At 41.0% G+C, this 20,099-nt stretch overlaps 2 protein-coding genes across 3 annotated transcripts; one reads left to right on the plus strand and one right to left on the minus strand.

The window, feature by feature from the left end:
* The first annotated feature begins 892 nt into the window (after positions 1-892).
* On the plus strand, positions 893-7,283 carry LOC113028711 (uncharacterized). Of its 2 annotated transcripts, XM_026179091.1 has the most exons (7): positions 893-1,014; positions 1,264-1,932; positions 2,025-2,057; positions 2,499-2,590; positions 2,901-3,011; positions 3,133-3,409; positions 5,701-7,283. In XM_026179091.1, exons 4-7 carry the CDS (start codon positions 2,502-2,504, stop codon positions 5,908-5,910), a joined length of 687 nt encoding a protein of 228 aa, XP_026034876.1. In that variant the 5' UTR covers positions 893-1,014; positions 1,264-1,932; positions 2,025-2,057; positions 2,499-2,501; the 3' UTR covers positions 5,911-7,283. The 2 variants fall into 2 exon arrangements, with proteins under 2 accessions (XP_026034876.1, XP_026034877.1); XM_026179092.1 differs by lacking the exons at positions 893-1,014; positions 1,264-1,932; positions 2,025-2,057 and having other exon boundaries at positions 2,456-2,590.
* A 2,971-nt stretch (positions 7,284-10,254) lies between these two features.
* Positions 10,255-12,527, minus strand: LOC113029871 (piggyBac transposable element-derived protein 1-like). The gene is made up of 3 exons (XM_026180898.1): positions 11,719-12,527; positions 11,439-11,613; positions 10,255-10,304 (listed from the first exon to the last, which is right to left on the minus strand). Exons 1-3 carry the CDS (start codon positions 11,980-11,982, stop codon positions 10,255-10,257), a joined length of 489 nt encoding a protein of 162 aa, XP_026036683.1. The 5' UTR covers positions 11,983-12,527.
* Between the last annotated feature and the right edge of the window lie 7,572 nt (positions 12,528-20,099).

Genomic DNA, 20,099 nt, shown 5'->3' on the forward strand with positions numbered 1-20,099 from the left:
TTATTTATTCACTCCACATAAAATGTAATAAATAAATCATATAATACAAAAATCAACTATTCACATTTTCAACTTTTAACTATTTGAAAATAGTTGTGGATGATTTTATCTATTTAAATTTTCAGCTTTTTCCTTTTACAAATTTAAAGTGAAACAACACAAAACACTGCAAACCACAACACAATTAAATATAAATTATAATATGAAAACAAAAAGAAGATACACATTCTTATGGAGTTAAATCAGGACCATAATGTTTGTGTAGTTGAAAGAAAAAAGTCACATTTTTAGAGTGAACTTTGAAAAAGAAAGAGTTGGATTTAAAATAATATCAAACGTTTTGAATATTTGTATTAGCTGAAAACCCAATGGTTCTTTTATCTATAATTTCTCTGAGTAAACTTTATTTAAAATTTTTCAGTAATCATTTTTTTCATTATTATTATTTTTAAAAAATCTATTCAGTCTCAGATTACATTTTTTCAGATTCAGATCTTTTAAATTAATGTACAAAAAAAAATTCTTCAGGTTCGGATTTTTCTCTCAGCTTCAATTTTTTTTTTTCACTTTCAGATCTCTATTTTTCAGTTACAGACTTTTGGCCCTGTTTTGGCCTGGTGGGCGTGGCTACACAGAAAGGGGCGGGGAATCATGAGTGACAGCAGACCGCTGCAGGCTCAAGATGGTCCATTTTTTCATGTTGCCTTCAGGAAACCTGGGAATGACCATAATTTATCAAACACCTCCTGCACTGTATTATTTGATAATGTTTAGAAAACATGTCATGCATAACTGCTAAAACTCAGTTACTAAAGCTCTTTCAAGCAGTAATGTGTACAAATTACGCTATAACTGATCAATTATGAGACGTTTTCCCAGCCACTACGTGAGAAGTGGTCATTTCCCATGCTCTCAAAGTAGCGCGCATTGTATCGAGTGGGGGCTGCCTGTTAACTTGTCCCTCAGTGAACGATGGCGTCGTCTTCCAACAACACTGCTGGCGCGAACAATCAGGTGAGTGTTTAAGTTTGGAACAATTACACTGCAGTCTGTGAATACTACGAATTTAAGAAGTGGCTATTGTTACGGTTAATTTTTCGGCTATTCTGTTTTTTTATTTTATAACGTTTTTTTGCTGAAATGCTAGCTCAACAGAAACACCTCGCTATCATTTTTGGCTGAAACTTACGTCCTAGTTGATCTGTAAGCTTGGAGAACAACAAAGTTAGTGAAGTAACGTAAAATTCTTTGTATTTAATTTAGGAGCAGCTAAAAAGAGAGATGCTTCAGCGACTACTGCATAAAGTTTCCCAGGTCATGCACAGACAACCCCTCGATGTGGACTATTTGCAGTTTGTTATTGACCATGAGATGGTCCTTTTAAGATCTTTGTCCGATCAGGTTGAGATCCCTCAAAGTATTATAAATGCTCTGATAGAGCTGTGAACTGTGCTCAGTATGGAGGACGTCAATGAACAAACCCCCTCTCAGATGTCAGTGTCAGAAGGAAAGCTGGGACGTCCAAATTACAATGTATCGCCTGTACAGCTCCAGATACTGACAGAAATGTTCTTATCAATCACCCAAATTGCCAAACTTCTTGGAATATCTGAGGACAGTGAAACGTCATTTGCATGAATATGGCATTTCCATAAAGCAGTGCTACAGTACAACAAGTGATGAAGAGCTGGACAATTTAGTAAGATCTATAAAGACAAGAACACCTCATGTTGGATACAGGATGATGAAAGGGATGCTTCAAGCCATGGGCCACCATGTACAGTGGAAGAGAGTGTACTCGTCGATGCACCGTGTGGACTCTGCTGGTATTTTCTCAAGAATGACAAGGCTGGGATTTGTGGTCCAAAGGACATATTCAGTGCAAGGTCCTCTTTACTTGATGCATATAGACACAAACCATAAACTAATAAGGTAGGATGAAGTCTGACAATACTGCTAAATACTGAATTATGTTTTATACCTGTTAATGCCCTAGTTGCTGTTTTTTGTTGTTCTTTTTACAGATTTGGCCTGGTGATATTCGGAGGGATAGATAGGTACTCAAGAAAGGTGTTTTTTCACTTTCAAAATTGAGCTGAATGAGATGTTAATTGAAAAGTGAAATACTTGTGTTTCGGTCTACCATAAAACTTACCATATACTGTAATATAGAGATCCTCCTGTAGAACAAAATGTTCCTAATCTGTTTATGTTTGTCAGTATTTGGTGACTATAAATGCTTGGTAAACTAATTCTTCAAGTTGCTAAAAGGATCTTTTTTTTTTACCCTTTGCAATTTGGGTGAATAGTTGATTACAAGTACTGCTACATCTCATGGCAGCTTGCTACCTTGGGAATTATGTAGCCTGCTCTTTTTCTTGTACTTATAAATATAAAATAAATGTACCAAGCTACAATACCTGATAAACATGTTTCTATCTTTAATTATAGTAACTTGACTTGACCAAGTTTCCACTTAATGATATTTACATCTCTAGATCATGTACCTGGGTGCTGCTGCCAACAACAGAGCATCAACTGCACTTGCTTTCTTCTTGGAGGCTGTACAAAAGTATGGCTTTCCATTGAGGTAAAATCTACACAAAATACATTTTAACAATGATTGTGCAAATGTGTAAATATGATCCGCCCCCCCCTTGATTAGCAGTGTAATTATTTTGACATGCAATATGTAAACTGTAGCCTATATGATCAGTTGTTTATAAATCCCCATACACTTGTTTAAATGGTTCAAACATTTAGAGTTCTTGAAAGGTGTGCTTATACAGAGCTGCACATTGTTGAATGACCAAAACAATAAACTTATAATAACCAGTCTAAAGTAAAATTATATTAAAATTTAAAACAAATTGTACTGTCGATGTTTAATTTTGTTTCAGAGTTCGAGGGGATCAAGGGGTGGAAAATGTTGGAATAGCAAGATGCATGTTCACCATCCGGGGCTGTGGAAGAGGAAGCTTTCTGTCAGGCAAGAGTGTTCACAACCAAAGGTATGTGTAGTATTTGTATAAATGTCCCATGGAAATAAGAAAAATGTTCTTATATATTTTTCAATTCAGTGAATTTCTGGGTAAAATTCTGAAAACGTTGCCATATTTTGATGTTGAACAGAATAGAGCGCTTGTGGCGAGATGTGTGGATGGCTGTTTCAAGCGTGCACTATGAAACCCTTCACAACCTCGAGGATGAAGGCCTTCTGGATCCAACTGATGGTGTCCACATGTTTTGTGCCCAACATACATTTCTTCCACGTCTGCAGAGGGATCTGGATGTCTTTAGACAGGGTTGGGATAACCACCCTCTAAGGACAGAGAGGAATCTGTCCCCACAACAACTGTGGACACTGGGACTCCACCAGAATCCAGTTGATACTCTAGACACAGTGGAGGTACTAAAACAAATCTAAATTATACAATCCCTCTTTAATCAAGTTTCAAAAAGTGCACTGTCACAGCAGACTATCAGCTTTAAGTTGAGGGTATTTGCATCCAAATCAGTTAAAAGTTGTAGGAGTTACAACAGTCTGCATGTGTACACCCCACTTGTTAAGTTACCAAAAGTAATGAGACAGAACATTAATCATAACTGAAACTGGATCACAGAGACTTCAGCAGATGTTGGGCTTCATACCTGCTGATGCTCTGTCAGGTAGGGCTGGGCCATATTATACCATTCACGGTAATACCGGTATAATGTTAGGCAACGATAGGAAAATGAAATATCGCGATAGAATGGGAGTAAAGCGCGCATGCGCAGTGCCTTTGTTTTCATACGCACATGGCCGATTGTTGAGTGAAACAGATGAACCAGAATTGGTTTGTAAAAATGGTGCAACTTCAGCGATGTGGAACTGGTTTGGTGTTTGTCCGTCAGATACACAACAAAGCACATTTTTTTGCAGAACATGCAAGCGGCCGTTGTTATTGTCATATTTGTCGGACTAAGACGCTCTTAAATCTGGGAGTAATCTGGGTCCTAAACTCCGTATACTTCAGGTCAAACAACACTGCAGCATCACTTAGAGTTAAAAACTGTCTAAATTCTTTCATCTTTAATAAAACGATCAGCATTGCTGCTTTACCAGGGGTAACTATAAAGTTTAACTTCCAGGCATCCATGAAAACAAAAGTTATTACATTTAACGGAGTTAGAAGTTAGCAGGAAGCTAGCGGAAGTTAGCTCGCTAGTTTCGCTAGTTACCTAAGCATGATATTGCATGTTCTGACAGAGAGATTTCTGAAAAAAATCAAACGTACAGCTCTGCTATCACTTCCAACATAAATGAAGACAGGAAACTAAACAGCAGTGACGTTTGTAGGGTTACTGAAGTTGGGCTAGCTGGTATATAATGATGTGCTACGTGATCGCTAGCGACACAGCTATGTTAGCATAACATAAACAGTGAAGCTGGAGGACGAACACTAACACTTTTCCACTTATAAAAGTTAACGTGAAGGTTCCTCATGGTTAGAGACAAATGCAATCGCATGGCAGGATGCTGTAAACGGACCAAACTTCAGTCAGGAGAACAACTGAGATAATCCATCCACAATACGAGGTTAGTCATTAATATACTGCAACAACATGGGAATAGAGCAGCTACCAGAGAATTCAACATTAATGAATCAATGGTACAGAAGTGGAGGAAGCAAGAAGAATGAGTTTAATAAAGTTTGATTTATCTGACTGCTTTGTTTCGCTTAATGTGCCTTATAATCCCGTGCACCTTATGGTCCGAAAAATGCGTACTGCACACTGCAGTTTAATGTTGCAAAGCACCTCTTTTTAACTTCAGTGGATATTATACATGGTTATGCTCAGGATATGTCAGCCCATTTCTACTGGAAATGCCTTTTGGTTAAACTTTCAGCAAGGAATTTGCATTTGCATTGTTAAATTTTTATAAAGCTTTAATGTACATAAAAACCAGCTTCTTGTTTAAGTGAAAATAAATGGAAGGTTGTCTTTTTGCGCTAGTAATGTTGTGGAGTTGTATTTTGTCTCGCATCAATTATATCGTCGGTTATATCGTTATCGCAAATTTTCAAATATATATCGTGATAAATATTTTTGGCCATATCGCCCTGCTCTACTGTCAGGCCTCTACTGCAACTGTCTTCACTTCCAGCTATTATTGAGGCATTTGCCCTTCAATTTTGTCTTCAGCAATGAAACACTGCTCCGTCAGATGCAGGTCAAGTGGTTGACGTGGCCACTGCATAACATTCCACTTCTTTTAACTATTTGTTTTTTTTCTGCAGAATGCTTTAAGTGATTGTCCATCTGGACCATCAAGTGCTGCCTCATGAGTTTCGAAGCATTTGGCTGAATATGAGCAGATATATTGCCCAAAACACTTTAAAATTTATCCTGCTGTTTTTGTCAGGAGTTGCTTCACTAAATACAAGAATATCACATCCCTGGCCATGGAACATCAGAGAAGCCAATTGTTCCATTACTTTTGGTCCCTTAAGTGGAAGGCACATATGAAAACAGTTCAAATACCTCAGTTATAGCCAATCGTGTTAGTTTCATTTCAAATCCATTGCGTGGCATATAGAGCCAAAAGTAGAATTCCCATGTTCCAATATTTATGGAGCTGACTGTTTGTCTTGAATTTCCCAACACTGTTTTTGAATTGTCATTTGAAATATCTTTTTTTTTTTTAAATCATCACAGGAAATCGAGGATGCGTACTTGGATGTCAACTCTATTGGTGAGCTGGATGGGAGCAACCCTGGAGTAATTCTTCCATCTGTTGAATGTCCTCTATCTGAGGAGGACATGGCAAGACTAAGAGACACTGTCAATGTAACAAGGCCCTCTCAGTCACATGGCCGAGACATTTATTTGGATGTACTTAACTTTGTACTAACTCACCGTTCCTAGGCGGCAACATTTTTATTTTGAATTTTCAACCCAGAGAAGGTTCATGAATAGCTCAGGCCTTTATTTGATGTGATATACATGTAAAATGAACCTGCCAGGAAATTTTTATGTGAACACTCAAACATCACATTACAAACAATTTTTTTTGTCTCTGGCACATTTTTCAACAGTAAACCTGTATGTTTTTGTGTGCTTCATGCCACTCATTAAAGAACTCTGGCTGTCAGTCTCCAACTTTGAAATGTGCTTCCTGAACATTAAATGGAAGGAGCAGCATTTTGAGTTACACCTCAAAACTATTGATAGACAATGCTATGCTTTACACATTGTTAAATTCCTGGCCAAGATGAAAAGCCTCCAGCAGAACCATTCTGAATTGACTATAGGACTTCATATGTTTCACAGGCAGGACAATGGTCTTAGCACAGGATAGCAGATGCTGTGATTTCCAAAGTCAGCTTCACAATTGTGATTAAATTTTACCACCACAGCAAAGTCCTTCTTTTCTGAGGGGAGGAGAGCAACATGGCCTTGACCGGTGATCCATTGCAGAAACCTGGCAGGTGTGAGAGATCTTGGGCCATCTTCGTCAGCTACATGTTCTTGACCTTCTGTTAGGATAAGAGTGAATTTTAAGACGTTTTGAAGAACCCTGGCCTTTTGGACAAAACAAATATCTAAATATTTGAATTCGATACAAGTGTAACTTTTGTCACAAAAACCTTAGAATATAATTTTGGAATGTGACAACTATAAACTAGACAAAAATAACTATTTACCTTCTGACTCATAAAGCAAGTCCTGAATGAAGTTAACCAGGTCCCCGCCAGCGGAGCCCGGAACCAGATAATGGATGGATGAGAGTCTTGCAACATTGCCGTAGCGCAGGTGATGAAGACTGCATCCCAAGCCCGATTAGTTATAGAGACTTTGAAAATGTTTTCCATATTTTTGGGGAAGGATCAAATTGTTAATATTACTTTACCTTTTGAAGTAAGTTTCAGCCGAAAATGATAGCGAGGCGTTTCTGTTGAGCTAGCATTTCAGCAAAAAACGTTATAAAATAAAAAAACAGAATAGCCGAAAAATTAACCGTAACAATAGCCACTTCTTAAATTCGTAGTATTCACAGACTGCAGTGTAATTGTTCCAAACTTAAACACTCACCTGATTGTTCGCGCCAGCAGTGTTGTTGGAAGACGACGCCATCGTTCACTGAGGGACAAGTTAACAGGCAGCCCCCACCCGATACAATGCGCGCTACTTTGAGAGCATGGGAAATGACCACTTCTCACGTAGTGGCTGGGAAAACGTCTCATAATTGATCAGTTACGGCATAATTTGTACACATTACTGCTTGAAAGAGCTTTAGTAACTGAGTTTTAGCAGTTATGCATAGGGTTGCCAACTCCCTGAAAAATAAATAAGGGACACCTCGTGGCCAGGGCCGGGCGACCCAGTTGTCTTCACCCTTCCCAGTGTGGTGAATTTTCTAGCTCTTTTTTTGTGTGTGAAATTATTTTTTTAACCATTTGACTTGAAGTTGATTTAAGTAGATGCATATTCTATTCTTTGTGATATGAACACATGTGAAACAAATGATCATTTAGCCATTTATTTTTAGCTCAAAATGACAACATTAACACAATAAAACAGGTCTCCTTCTTAAACAGAAGCCTGTCATGCTTAACTTTTGAGAATATAAGTAAATCTTTCTTTAAAAGAACTCTGTCCTGCTTAACTTAAAATAATAGAAAACAATAGAAAGAAAAATATTCTTGTAACAGTGCACATTTAGTGCATTTAGTACAATTGGCTTCAGTTGAGGTATTATTTCAGCTTTTCTAATGCTAATCAGCTGCTCCCGTTTGAAAACCCACTTGTTCCCATGATTACGCATCATAACCCATCATCATTATTCATCTATGTATTACTTTTATGTATTAGTCATCAATTTGTTGTAATCATCTATCCTTGCAGTTGTTTATTACACAAAATAAGTTATATTATCACACTTCTGGCCACATAGCGCTGATATTCACTGCACATGCCCATATTAACTTTTTCCAGCCAGGTGTTTTCCTTTTCCCATTCTTCCCTTTCTCTGAGGGGAACAAACATTGCTGCTCTAATGCTGGGCTCACACTGTGCGATTTTTGGCCCATTTTGAGCCGATTTTTGAGTGATCGGACCGATTTTGGCCTTCATCGTGCGTCGTGTAGTATACGTGGGGTAACGAGAAGTGATTAACACCTCACGACCAGCTCCCGATCATCAATCGCTCGTGAGGGTGTCACCACAGGCGCTCACACTGCTCACGCGCAAACGTAAACATCGGTGAAAAAGATGGAGCAGCACGGCTGTGCAGCGTGTGATCTGGACACAAGCGACGGAGGCACAACTTGTAGAACTTTGGAAAGCTCATCCGAGCCTTTTCGATGTGGCATCACAAAATTATCACGACCACGACAACCGTGAAAATAGTTGGATTTACATTGCTGCTCAATCACAGCTGCCTGATCAATGTTTTTCATTAGCAATTTAGCAAAGTTGGTGGTGGTGGTGTGCGTGTCTATGTGAGTGAAAGACAGAGAGAGAGAGCGACAGATTTTCTGTTATAACCTTCATTTTATGGAGGCACAGTGTGAGCACTCAGGTCGCATCAGAGCATCGGGCGGTATAGTGTGAGACCCTGCATCGTGACCTATGAACTTCTAACCCCTGCGAGTCAATCGTGCAGTTTGAGCAGGAGCTGAATAACGTGACTGAAAAAAAAAAATCGCACAGTGTCTGCCCAGCTTTAGGTTTACTGTCATCCGAGACTTGCACCGCAGTGTCGGCGTTTGTTTCCCTGTTGGCCATGCTTCTTGTTGTGGTCATCTGTTGTCTTCTGGTATTTTCTCCGCAAGCAACCTTTCCTCGACCAACGAGATGAGCAGTAATCTGAATTGTCATACTCGAATTGTCATAAGTGTGCTGTCAGCTCATTGGTCACAAAGCAGGAGAGAGGCTGGGAATTATGTTTTCAAACAAAGCGTTAATTCCATTAAAAGTTATAGACTACTTTTGATTCTCACTGTATTACGGGAGAAAGTGCGTCGCTTATTAGCTCAATACGGGACGTGTACTTTTGTTTCTAAATACGGGACGATTCCGTATTTTAAGGGACGGTTGGCAACCCTAGTTATGCATGACATGTTTTCTAAACATTATCAAATAATACAGTGCAGGAGGTGTTTGATAAATTATGGTCATTCCCAGGTTTCCTGAAGGCAACATGAAAAAATGGACCATCTTGAGCCTGCAGCGGTCTGCTGTCACTCATGATTCCCCGCCCCTTTCTGTGTAGCCACGCCCACCAGGCCAAAACAGGGCCAAAAGTCTGCAACTGAAAAATAGAGATCTGAAAGTGAAAAAAAAATTGAAGCTGAGAGAAAAATCCGAACCTGAAGAATTTTTTTTTGTACATTAATTTAAAAGATCTGAATCTGAAAAAATGTAATCTGAGACTGAATAGATTTTTTAAAAATAATAATAATGAAAAAAAGATTACTGAAAATTTTTAAATAAAGTTTACTCAGAGAAATTATAGATAAAAGAACCATTGGGTTTTCAGCTAATACAAATATTCAAAACGTTTGATATTATTTTAAATCCAACTCTTTCTTTTTCAAAGTTCACTCTAAAAATGTGACTTTTGCTTTCAGTTTACATATTTTCGATTTCAAATTTTTCTTTCAATTCCACAAACATTATGGCCCTGATTTAACTCCATAATTCTCTGTTATATGGGCCTGCATGAATAAACTTTCTGAATCCTTTATCATCCGCAACTGAAAATAGTTGTGGATGATTTTAACTATTTAAATTTTCAGCTTTTTCCTTTTAAACAAATTTAAAATGAAACAACACAAAACACTGCAAAACACAACACAATTAAATATAATTTAAAATATGAAAACAAAAAGAAGATGCATTCTCTGTCATATAGGCCTGCATGAATAAACTTTCTGAATCCTTTATCATCCGCAACTGAAAATAGTTGTGGATGATTACTATACCTTTGCTGAGTGAAGCGGAAAAAAAGTGCGAGAGAGGGTGAGAGAGAGAAAGAAAAAAAAACAAAAAAAACCACGGCTCGCGATAAGGAGCCGGTTCCCGTCGTTCATGTCAAAAACCCGGCTCTAAGAGCAATTTCGTTCGCGACCGACCCATCACTACAGGGCAAGAACAGGACCCAAACGCAGGACTTCCTGGTTAGCGACAGTGAATAATGAACAGTAAATGGAAACAGTTTCCAAATTGTGGCTCCTTCCATGGTAACTCTGACTCCCGTGCTGTGTGTCACGGCCAAGCGGCCAAACACAGGGATATGGACTCAGGTGTGGACACCACTAAGAGACACAGAAACTGTGAGAATTCGAAAGAGGACTAAATGCACAAGGATGCAAAACACACCAAACACTTCCACTATGAACTAAGAGAAGGTGAGACAGGATACTAAAGAACCTTAACACATTACAGAAGGTGGGATTAAAGTTGTACGCTGGAAGTGCAACTTGACTTCTTAAAAGGAGAAATACTGTAAGCGGGCTTTCAATACTATGAACATACACTACTTCTACAAAGGTACTATGTACAAAAATACATTAATAATCTACGGCAACATTTAAACACTTTAACCCTTGGAAGATCCTCAAAAACATCCTTATGAGGTCCTCAGGCCAAAAATCGACCACACCATAAAAAGTGCTATAAAAATATTATATATTAATATTTTTTCCGCTTTAAATTGGTCAGTCTTTTAAAACCACTTCTCCCTGAAATATTCATATAAAGTTTTAATTATATTTCGGGGGTTTTAACCCTTTAAATCCCAGTTCCGTTACATGAGCGCACTGGTTTTTTTAGCCGAAAAAAACGTAAATATTTTCCATAAAATACATTTGAAGTAATATTTGATTGTTATTATAATTAGGCCTTTGGATCGTCCAAAGATTACCACTGACATTCATTTTGATCCGCCGTTATTTTTTTGGCAGGAGCATGGTTTTTCACTCTTGCCCCACTAAATGCATATTACCTTGTTGCCTTCCAAAATAAGATAAAAAGGATTATGTAAATAAAAATACAAGATCAGTTTGAACCAAAAAAACATTTATTTTCCAACGACAAACAAGAACTTGTATATTATTGGGAATGGGTAAATGTATGAGAGAGAAAGAGAGCGAGCAAGTGACAGTGTGAGAGAGAGCGAGTGAGAGGGTGAGGGGTAAAAGTATTGCTCAGGTAGAGCAGTGGCTGCAGATAAACTTGCTGTGGGCTCGGCAGGTGAACCTTCCACATTTGCTGCAGCTGTTTCCAACTCGCCTCATTTTGTCACAGCAAAGTTCACAGTGCTTCCTGCCCTTGGGATGTGTCAATCCAGAGGGGCCTGCAGCAGCACCGTACTGCACAGCTGTGACTAATCCGGCAGCGGCTGATGAGCGGGGAAGGTGTTCTCTTTTGGTTATGAGGCTTGATCATACTTTCTCCCACCTCTTCTATGTACAGCCTCCTCCTGTGTGGCTTCTGCTGCAGCCAGGACCGATCTACTGACGTCCACAGCACGAAGGCGTTGTACAGGGAAACGTCTATCATGTTGTGAAAGAGAGCCATTGGCCATCGATTGGTCCGTCTCCTGCACGAGTAGGTGCTGACAACCTAACAAAAAAACCCACAAAACATAAAACCTCTGTATATTTTACACAAGAATATATGAGCAAAAATGAATAAAGGTGTGCGTAACTGATGCGTGATGACACCCACCATATCAAGGTTGTCAACACCTCCTCTGCACTGGTTATAGTCATCGATGATCACCGGCTTTCTTTTCTCTCCATCGCTGACCTCCGGCTTGCGATGCTTGGTGCTCAATACAAGAACATTCCGGCCCCGTCGGGGAATGTAGGATACGAAGGTGTTCCTCACTGTAAAGGCAAAGGTGGACGAGTAGATCGCTCTCCCTTTTGTCTGCCGCAAAACAGGTGGGATTTCTGGTTTGTTCTGGCGAATTGTGCCGACTAGAGCCATTTTCCTCCGCCAGTGCAAATGATGTAAAAAAGTTATCGCAGGTGACGACGTGTCCCTGGAGCCCCTCGGTCATCTGCAGTACCACCCTCATCCCCTGGTTTACTTCTGCTCGTTCACCCGCTGCTCTCCCTGTGCAGACTTGCAGCCGCCAGGCGTACGATGTTTTGGCGTCAAAGGCTGCCCAAATCTTTATGCCATATTTGGCAGGCTTTTTCGGAATGTACTGTCCGAAGCTGCACCTTCCTTTGAACAGGACCAGCTGCTCATCCACAGTAAGGTCTCGGTCTGGACTGAACAACATCATCAGGCAGTGTCCACATGTCCCATACCTCGCGAAAGGGAGCCAATTTGTCGGTATGGCGGCGGGGTCGGGAGAGCTTGTCGTCAAACCTGAGGGCCCTGGTGATGTGAGAAAATCTTTTGTGGGACATCGTGGCTCGGAAAATGCTCCTTCCCGTTTTCTCGCTCTAGAGGCTGGTGGTAGCTTCGTGTTTTGAGCGGTAAACGCCGGCCAAAATGAGCAGCCCCACATAAGCCAGCAATTCGTCGTTATCCAAATCTCGCCAGTCTGAGATTGTGCGTCTGCCATGGAGGTTGGTCATTTCAATGATATGGTGCATGACCTCATCAGTCAGGAACAACCTGAAGCTGGAGAGTGGGTCAGAAATTCAGGCGACGGCGTAGTGGGTAGGTCCCGCAATATGCCCTATTGCTGCTGGGACGTAGCGCAGCGTCACGGTACTTGAGGGGGACCGTATCTTGCTGTTTTTGGAGGTCCACTCCGGTGCTTTGCCATGCATCTCCTGCTCGCTCTCATCTCCAGAAGACAAATCAGAAGAAGACTCCAGCTGATCACTGTGGAAAGACGAATCCTCTGTGTCATCCCCGGAATCAGAGGCATTCTCAGCGGGTGAAGAGGGGAGATCCTCGCTGTCAGAGCGCATTAGAATATCTACGACTTCCTCGGTGTTGTAATACCGTGCCATCGTGAAAGTACTCCCGCGTTACGGCTTATTCTTATAACCTCTGCTGCAGTGCACCTGCCACCTGGAGGACAAATGAAAAAATTACAAATTTAAGGTCCAGACTCCAAAGTGTCACCCTCACTTGGAGGATGGCACTACATTTAGTTATAATGATCGTGCAATGAAAAATAGCGTGTATAATGGTTTTCAATGGGGCGTTTTTTGCCACGAGGACCTAAGGTGGATGCGGATCTGTAGCTTAGCCATTTTAAGCTAATTTAATGAACTGAGACTGCAATTGTAAAATTAAAAATTTAAAAAAAGCGTCAATTTTTTGTGGATGTATTTATTTAACACAGTGAAAATGGCTTGAAATTGAAAAACACAGTGGCTGAAAAATGGCTCCAGGACCTGTGACACACAGTGAAAGAGGCTTCAGACTCTAACGGGCTAAGCAACCTAAACTAAAAAGCACGAGACACTGGTTTATCACTGGGTAAACAGGGGAGTGGGGTCCGTGAGAGAGTCTTGGGGTTTTCGTGGACCGAAGGGGGGAACCCGACACCGGGTAACTCCGGAGCAGGAACCATGAGATGAAGTCAAGGAAAAAGAAACCTTACAGTCACTGCAACAGTTTTAGGAGGTGATCCAGCCGTTACTGTAATCAGTCTTATTTTAGTGCAGGTGAACATGAAGCGTGGACGGGGGGTAAAAGGTCCAGGTGCGAGAACAGGTGAATCCAGGAATCCTGCCTCTGCCGGGCAGGTAAAGAGTTGTGGAGGATCTGCGAGTTGACCAGCAGATTAAGCAGCAGGTGTAGCAACTGGAAGCACTGACATCCAGAGGATTACTGTGAGGACAAAAATCAATGTTAGCACAAGAATAACTAAGACTAGGTTTCTGCATGATTCTAGTGGCCTTCACCAAAGTGAGTTAATAGTGAAGTGATGACAAGGAGGTGCAGCGGCTCCGCCCGAGGTGGAATCACCGGCATGCAGAGGCGTTCCCGCACTCACCCGGGCCATGACACTGTGCTCGTGGTCCATGGTGAGAGAGGTGAAATCCCAACACTCAATATTTACAACTGTGCTCTGCTCCTGCAACACTCCTTCCCAGGTTCCTGACAAAACAAGGCATGATGATCAGATAAACGTTTCTCACAGGAGAGGGCAAAAGACAGGTTCACCTCAGAGCTGGGGATGTACTGACTATGTCACTCAGCAATCCAGCGTCGACTGAAGTTTAGCCACAGTGTTAAGTAGTGGGGCTGCTGATGAGGATAATGGGCGACAGGTGTGGCTGACTTCAGCATGCGAACTCCTCGCCATTAAACTAGCATGCTGGACACACATGCACATATGCACATACAAATGTACCCACATAGAAGGACGCTAGGAGAGAACTATAACACACATTAGACATTATAACACATTAGAGCAGGGCGATATGACCAAAAATATTTATCACAATATACATTTGAAAATTTGCGATAACAATATAATTGACACTAGACAAAATACTTTACAACTCCACAACTTAATTAGTGCAAAAAAAACCATCAATGTATTTTCACTTAAACAAGCAGCTGTTTTTTTTATGTGCATTAAGTTATATACAAATGTAACAGTGCAAATGCAAATTCCTCACTGTCAGTTTAACCAAAGGGCATTTCCAGTGGAAATTGGCCGACATATCCTCAGCATAACCATGTATAATATCCACAAAACTTAAAAAGAGGTTATACACACACATTACGGTAATATTATGTTGAAGCACAGTACGTATCACTCCGCGAGGCTCCTGCCTACGATAGCCGTGATGCTCCGACAATCCATCAAGTGGTGCGGCTTCGTAGCTCAGCAAAGTCATACTGAAACGTTTGACAGATTTTCGAGCGCCTTGTGCATAAAATCGTTTCGAGGTCAATAAACACAACCAGAGTTCATACATAAGGCCCACGGGATTATAAGGGGCACTGTCGATTTTCAGAAAAATCAAAGGATTGATTTTAAGTGTGCCGTATTTTCCAAAAAACACGGTAATAACGACGGCCCGCTAGCATGTGCTACCAAAAATAGTGCTTTGTTGTGTATCTGACGGATGAAAGCTAAACCAGTTACACACCACTGAAGTTGCAGCATTTTTACAAACCAGTTCTGGTTCATCCGTTTCATTTAATGATCCGCTTTCGCCCTTCTCATTCTCCGTCGCCGCCACTGCGCATGCGCGTTTTACCCATATTCTATCACGATATTTAATTTTCTTATCATTGCCCAACATTATACCGGTATTACCGTGAACGGTATGATATGGCCCAGCCCTACATCACATAACAAAACATTTTAAAACAGGGCAGGTTGACCAGCGAGGACTGACAGAACGTGACATTTTCTCTAAAGTCTACAAATAAAACAGAGGTTGTGTACACTCAACAAGCAAGACAGAAGACAGAAAGTGATGCTGGAACTTTATGATTATTGCTGACTTATGGTTCTGAACATGACAGCACAAAATTATTATTTAACTGCATTGCTAATGTCAGTCTCCGCGCACAGAAAATCTGCGAAATAAAATAAATACTTGTATTTACTTTAATTCCAATTCAGGCTGGATTTTATTTTTGTGCGCAGTGCAGATTTTCTGTGTGGGGAGACCATGTCAGCAGTGCGCGATTGCTCACACGCTCAGCTTAGAGGGAACATTGCGCCCTCTGCAGCTTCTGTCCTCCTGTTATCCTCCCAAAACTGCATCCCCTTAGAAACTGTTTCTGCTCCCAAAGTCAGCAAAAAACAATTTAAACACAAATATGCACGAAAAATCACAAGAACAATGTGTCCACAACAGCACCAAAGGGTAAAACAGTGAATGTTAAACATAAGGTCTCTCCCTATTATTCCATGAAATAATAATTGGTCAATGTATTAATTTACTCTGCCTTACAGAAACCTGGTTACAGCAAGATGATTATGTTAGTTTAAATCCCTGAGTCATACTGTTACAATTCTCGAAACACGGGCCAAGAACAAAGTCAGGCACTTTCAATACAGTTATTAATCAGCCAAGGACTAAGAGTTTTAGTTGATTTAAAAGTCTGCTTCTTAGCCTTGTCCACCCCTAGCTGGAAAACTCAAAAGTTATTCATCATCCAGCTGGGACTTACACAGAGTTTCTGTCTGATTTCTCAGACTTTTTATCTGATTTAGTGCTCAGTTCAGATCAAATAATTATTGTGGGTGATTTTAACATCCATGTAGATGCTAAAAATGACAGCTTCAAAATGGCATTTAATCTGTTATTAGACTCAATTAGCTTCTCTCTAAATGTAAAAGAACCCACCTACCACTTTAATCACACTGTAGATCTGACATATGGCATAGAAACTGAATGTTTAACAGTATTCCTTAAAAACGCTCTTTTGACTGATCCTTTCCTAATAATATTTAGATTTATTACACGGCAGCAGGGAATAGAATTCATCAGAGTAGAATCACGTTTAAGGATGTAATTCTTCCACTGTTATGTTCTTCAATGCCATGAGCCAACACAGTGAAGAGCAGCCTTAGCTCTACTCTCACAGAGGTCGATTATCTCATTAACAATTTTACATCAGACTACATCAGCTCCTGCCTCAAATCAGACTTCCACACCATAAAGCAGATAACTTGTTAGCTGGAGAGGAAATGGCATCTCAATAATTTAGGTCTTGTCCTGGAAAAAGCCCTCTGTAAATCTAGAACATTTAGACCAGCGTTAGCACTGTTAGCTCTTTAATGCATTAGCGCTGGGCAGCCCCACGCATGGGGCGATCCGTGTTAACTCACTAACAGAGATTTGTCGTGTTAATGCGGTTATGGCGTTAACGCCATTTTAACGAGATTAACGCTGACAGCACTAATATACGCGTATGTAAACAAGTATATACCAACTATGGAATGGAGCAATCGTCAGCCACCTCCTTACATGGATGACATTAAGCTGTATGCTGTATGCTTGATGTCTTGTCTTGGGTAAATTAGAGATCGATTCACTGATCCACACCAGCAAGGACATATGGTTGCCCCTCCCTGAGCCTGGTTCCTTTTGAGGAGTTTTTCCTTTTCCTTTCCACAGTTGCCAAGTACTTGCTCACGGGGGGGTCATTTGACCAAACAAAAACTGTTTTTGTAGGGTCTTTACCTCACAATGCACCTTGAGGCAACTGTCCTTCTGATTTTGTGTTATATAAGATAAGATATTATTAGTCCCACACATGGGGAATTTCTTTGGTCACGGCAGAAAGTGAACAGTACAAGTTAAGAGCAGTGAAAAGTAAGAAAAAAACAATAGAATAGAATAAGATAAAATGACATACAATACAAACTAAAATAAAATACTTTGTTATATTAGGAAAATTGCACTTGGTAATATTGGAAAAGTTGCACTAGGTATTATTACACATCAGGGAGATAGGGCGAAAGTTACCATTGTGTATTGGATGTGTGTGTGTCTGTCTGCACGTGTGTGGTCCTCTGCAAAGACCATGTTGTGGAGTCTGACAGCAGTTGGAAGGAGAGACCTGCGAAATCTCTCCGCCCCACACCGTGGGTGCTGCAGTCACTGAAGGAGCTGCTCAGTGCTGTCAGAGTCTCCTGCATGGGGTGGGAGATGTTGTCCTACAGGGATGACAGCTTAGCCATCATTCTCCTGTCACTCACCACCTCCACTGGGTCCAGAGAGCATCCTAGAACAGAGCTGGCCCTCCGGATCAGCCTGATCATTCCCTTCCTGTCCCCTGGCAGATATGCTGTTGTCCCAGCAGAGCACACCGTAAAGGATGGCTGAGGCAACCACAGAGTCATAGAGGGTCTTCAGGAATGAGCCCTTCTCTCCAAAAGACCTGACTCTCTGCAGCATGTACAGCCTGCTCAGCCCTTTCCTGTAGAGGGCGTCTGAATTTTGAGTCCAGTCCAGTTTATTGTTCAGATGAACACCAAAGTACCTGTAGCTGTCCACAGTCTCAATGTCCATAGCTTGGATGTTCAGTGGTTGCAGTGGAGGATGTTTGTGCCTGCGGAAGTCTACCACCAGCTCCTTGGTTTTTCTAGTGTTGATCTGGAGGTAGTTCTGCTGGCTCCAGTCCACAAGGCCATGGGTCAGTTCTCTGTACTCCCGGTCTTCCCCATCAATGATATGGCTGACTATTGCAGAGTCGTTAGAGAACTGCACTGGGTGGAGTTTTGGGAGAAGTCTGCAGTGCAGAGAAACAGAGCCAGAATTGTTCCCTGTGGGGCCCCTGTACTGCAGATGACCCTGTCCAACACACAGCCCTGAGTTCTTGCACATTAATTTCTGGGGTAATCCAGGGTTTGTTGTTGAAGAAACACCGCACGATCCTGGTGGGTACGGTGTTATCCAAACAGAGGTTATTGTAATCTGTAATGCAGGTCACAAGACTGTTGATGTCCTCCCTGTGGTCGTCACAAAGCACCTCCCACACAGTAGACTCAAAACAGTCCTTAAGAGCCTCCTCGCTCTCTTCCGACCATCTTTGCACTGTGCGGGTGGCTGGTGGTTCCCTGGGGCTTTTCACATTTTCCATGATTACAGATCCCTTCTGTAATCATGGAAAATGTGAGATCGCTGGATGGAATCATGATGTGTATCGTCTCCATCTCGGACGATGATGCTCCTTCCCGGCACGTCATGCCCGACTTTTCCTCCTCAGCTCGCTGGGGATGTCGGGTCTATCCGCCAGCAGCATACCTGCGGGGTACAATGCTAACAGCTGATCCCTACTGTAAACAAACATGGGTGAAAAAAGTGGAGAAAAAAAACCCAGAAAAAAATGACCAGAAATAGCACGAAACGGCAGTGCATGATAACAGAATCAGAAAGCTATGACTTGAGTTAAAAGGTTAAGATAGTAGAAGGATGAAAATGAGGTAAAGCTCAGAAATGAGTAGAGCTGCCGTAACAGGCTGAGAGGCGCCAGAAGTCTTGTGATGATTTGACTTGGCTTGTAGGACTAAATTGTCAGCGCCAGGTGAGCAGCATGGGACTCGAACCTGTGGCGCTCTTTTTCAACACTATGGTCTAACGGCAGGCCACTCATTGCCACCCACCACACAACCAGCCATAAATAAATAAATAATAAAACTAAACTGAATTAGTCAGAACATGAAACAATTCTATAGCGTAATCAGTAGTGATGTTTATGATGCATAATGTTTTAGAAGCGACTGAGGAGGACACTACTCTTTTTTTTGTCTGTAAATGTGTGCTACTCCCTGGATCTGGTGAAGCTTATGGAAAGCTGCTGATATGTAATTAGCACAAGAAAAAAGCCTAATATGTCTTCAGTCTTGTTGATTTGACCTGTCACAGACTGTCTTCATCTATTCAACTATTACACAAAATTTGATTACCTTGGTTAAAGAGGGAAGGGAGGGGCGGGCCGCGGACGGCTGAGAGATTTCATTGTTTTAGCCCATTGTCCTTAGAGAAAATCACCCAATGGGACATCACGGTCAATAAAAAAATATTTTTTAATAAACTATTTGGGGTAAATGGACAATGGTAAATGGACTATTCTATTCTATTCTATTCTTTTCAGATGACTGGCTCGGATTAGACATTTATAACCAACAGTTTGTGTTGTTCATGTTTTTTGAATAAAATATGGCTTGCTTTGAGAATAAGATCCACATTTCTTCTGGTATCATGCAGTTACACATTCTCATCATCTGAACTGCTTTCTTGCTTCCCTTCATGTATGAAAATGAGTCCTGGGATTCTGGATCCTGAGGTATTCAGCTCTGCAGTTGAGTTTCCAACTCAATATGCAAACCACAGACCTGAATCAGAGGCGCACACAGCAGGTCAGTCAGGAATCTTTCATTGCTTTTCAAATGACATAACTGCCACATCAAAGCAGCTAGAGGATGTCAGGTTTTTATCACCTGAAGAAAAGCTAACACTGGAGGTTTTACATACCGGTGTGAAAGAAAATCATTTCCTTTTTCATTTTCAGACCATTAGTATACTACAATGGTCTTCTAACAGGAGAATCAAGAAACACAATCAATGCCACAACTTCACAGAACCAGAAGGATATTTTTTGCTTGTTTAAAAGTTCTTAGTATACTAGCTACTTCAGGAGTTATACTAGGGAAA

Source organism: Astatotilapia calliptera, chromosome 9 (genome assembly GCF_900246225.1).
Source record: "Astatotilapia calliptera chromosome 9, fAstCal1.2, whole genome shotgun sequence".
In the NCBI taxonomy this organism is placed as follows: Eukaryota; Metazoa; Chordata; class Actinopteri; order Cichliformes; family Cichlidae; genus Astatotilapia; species Astatotilapia calliptera.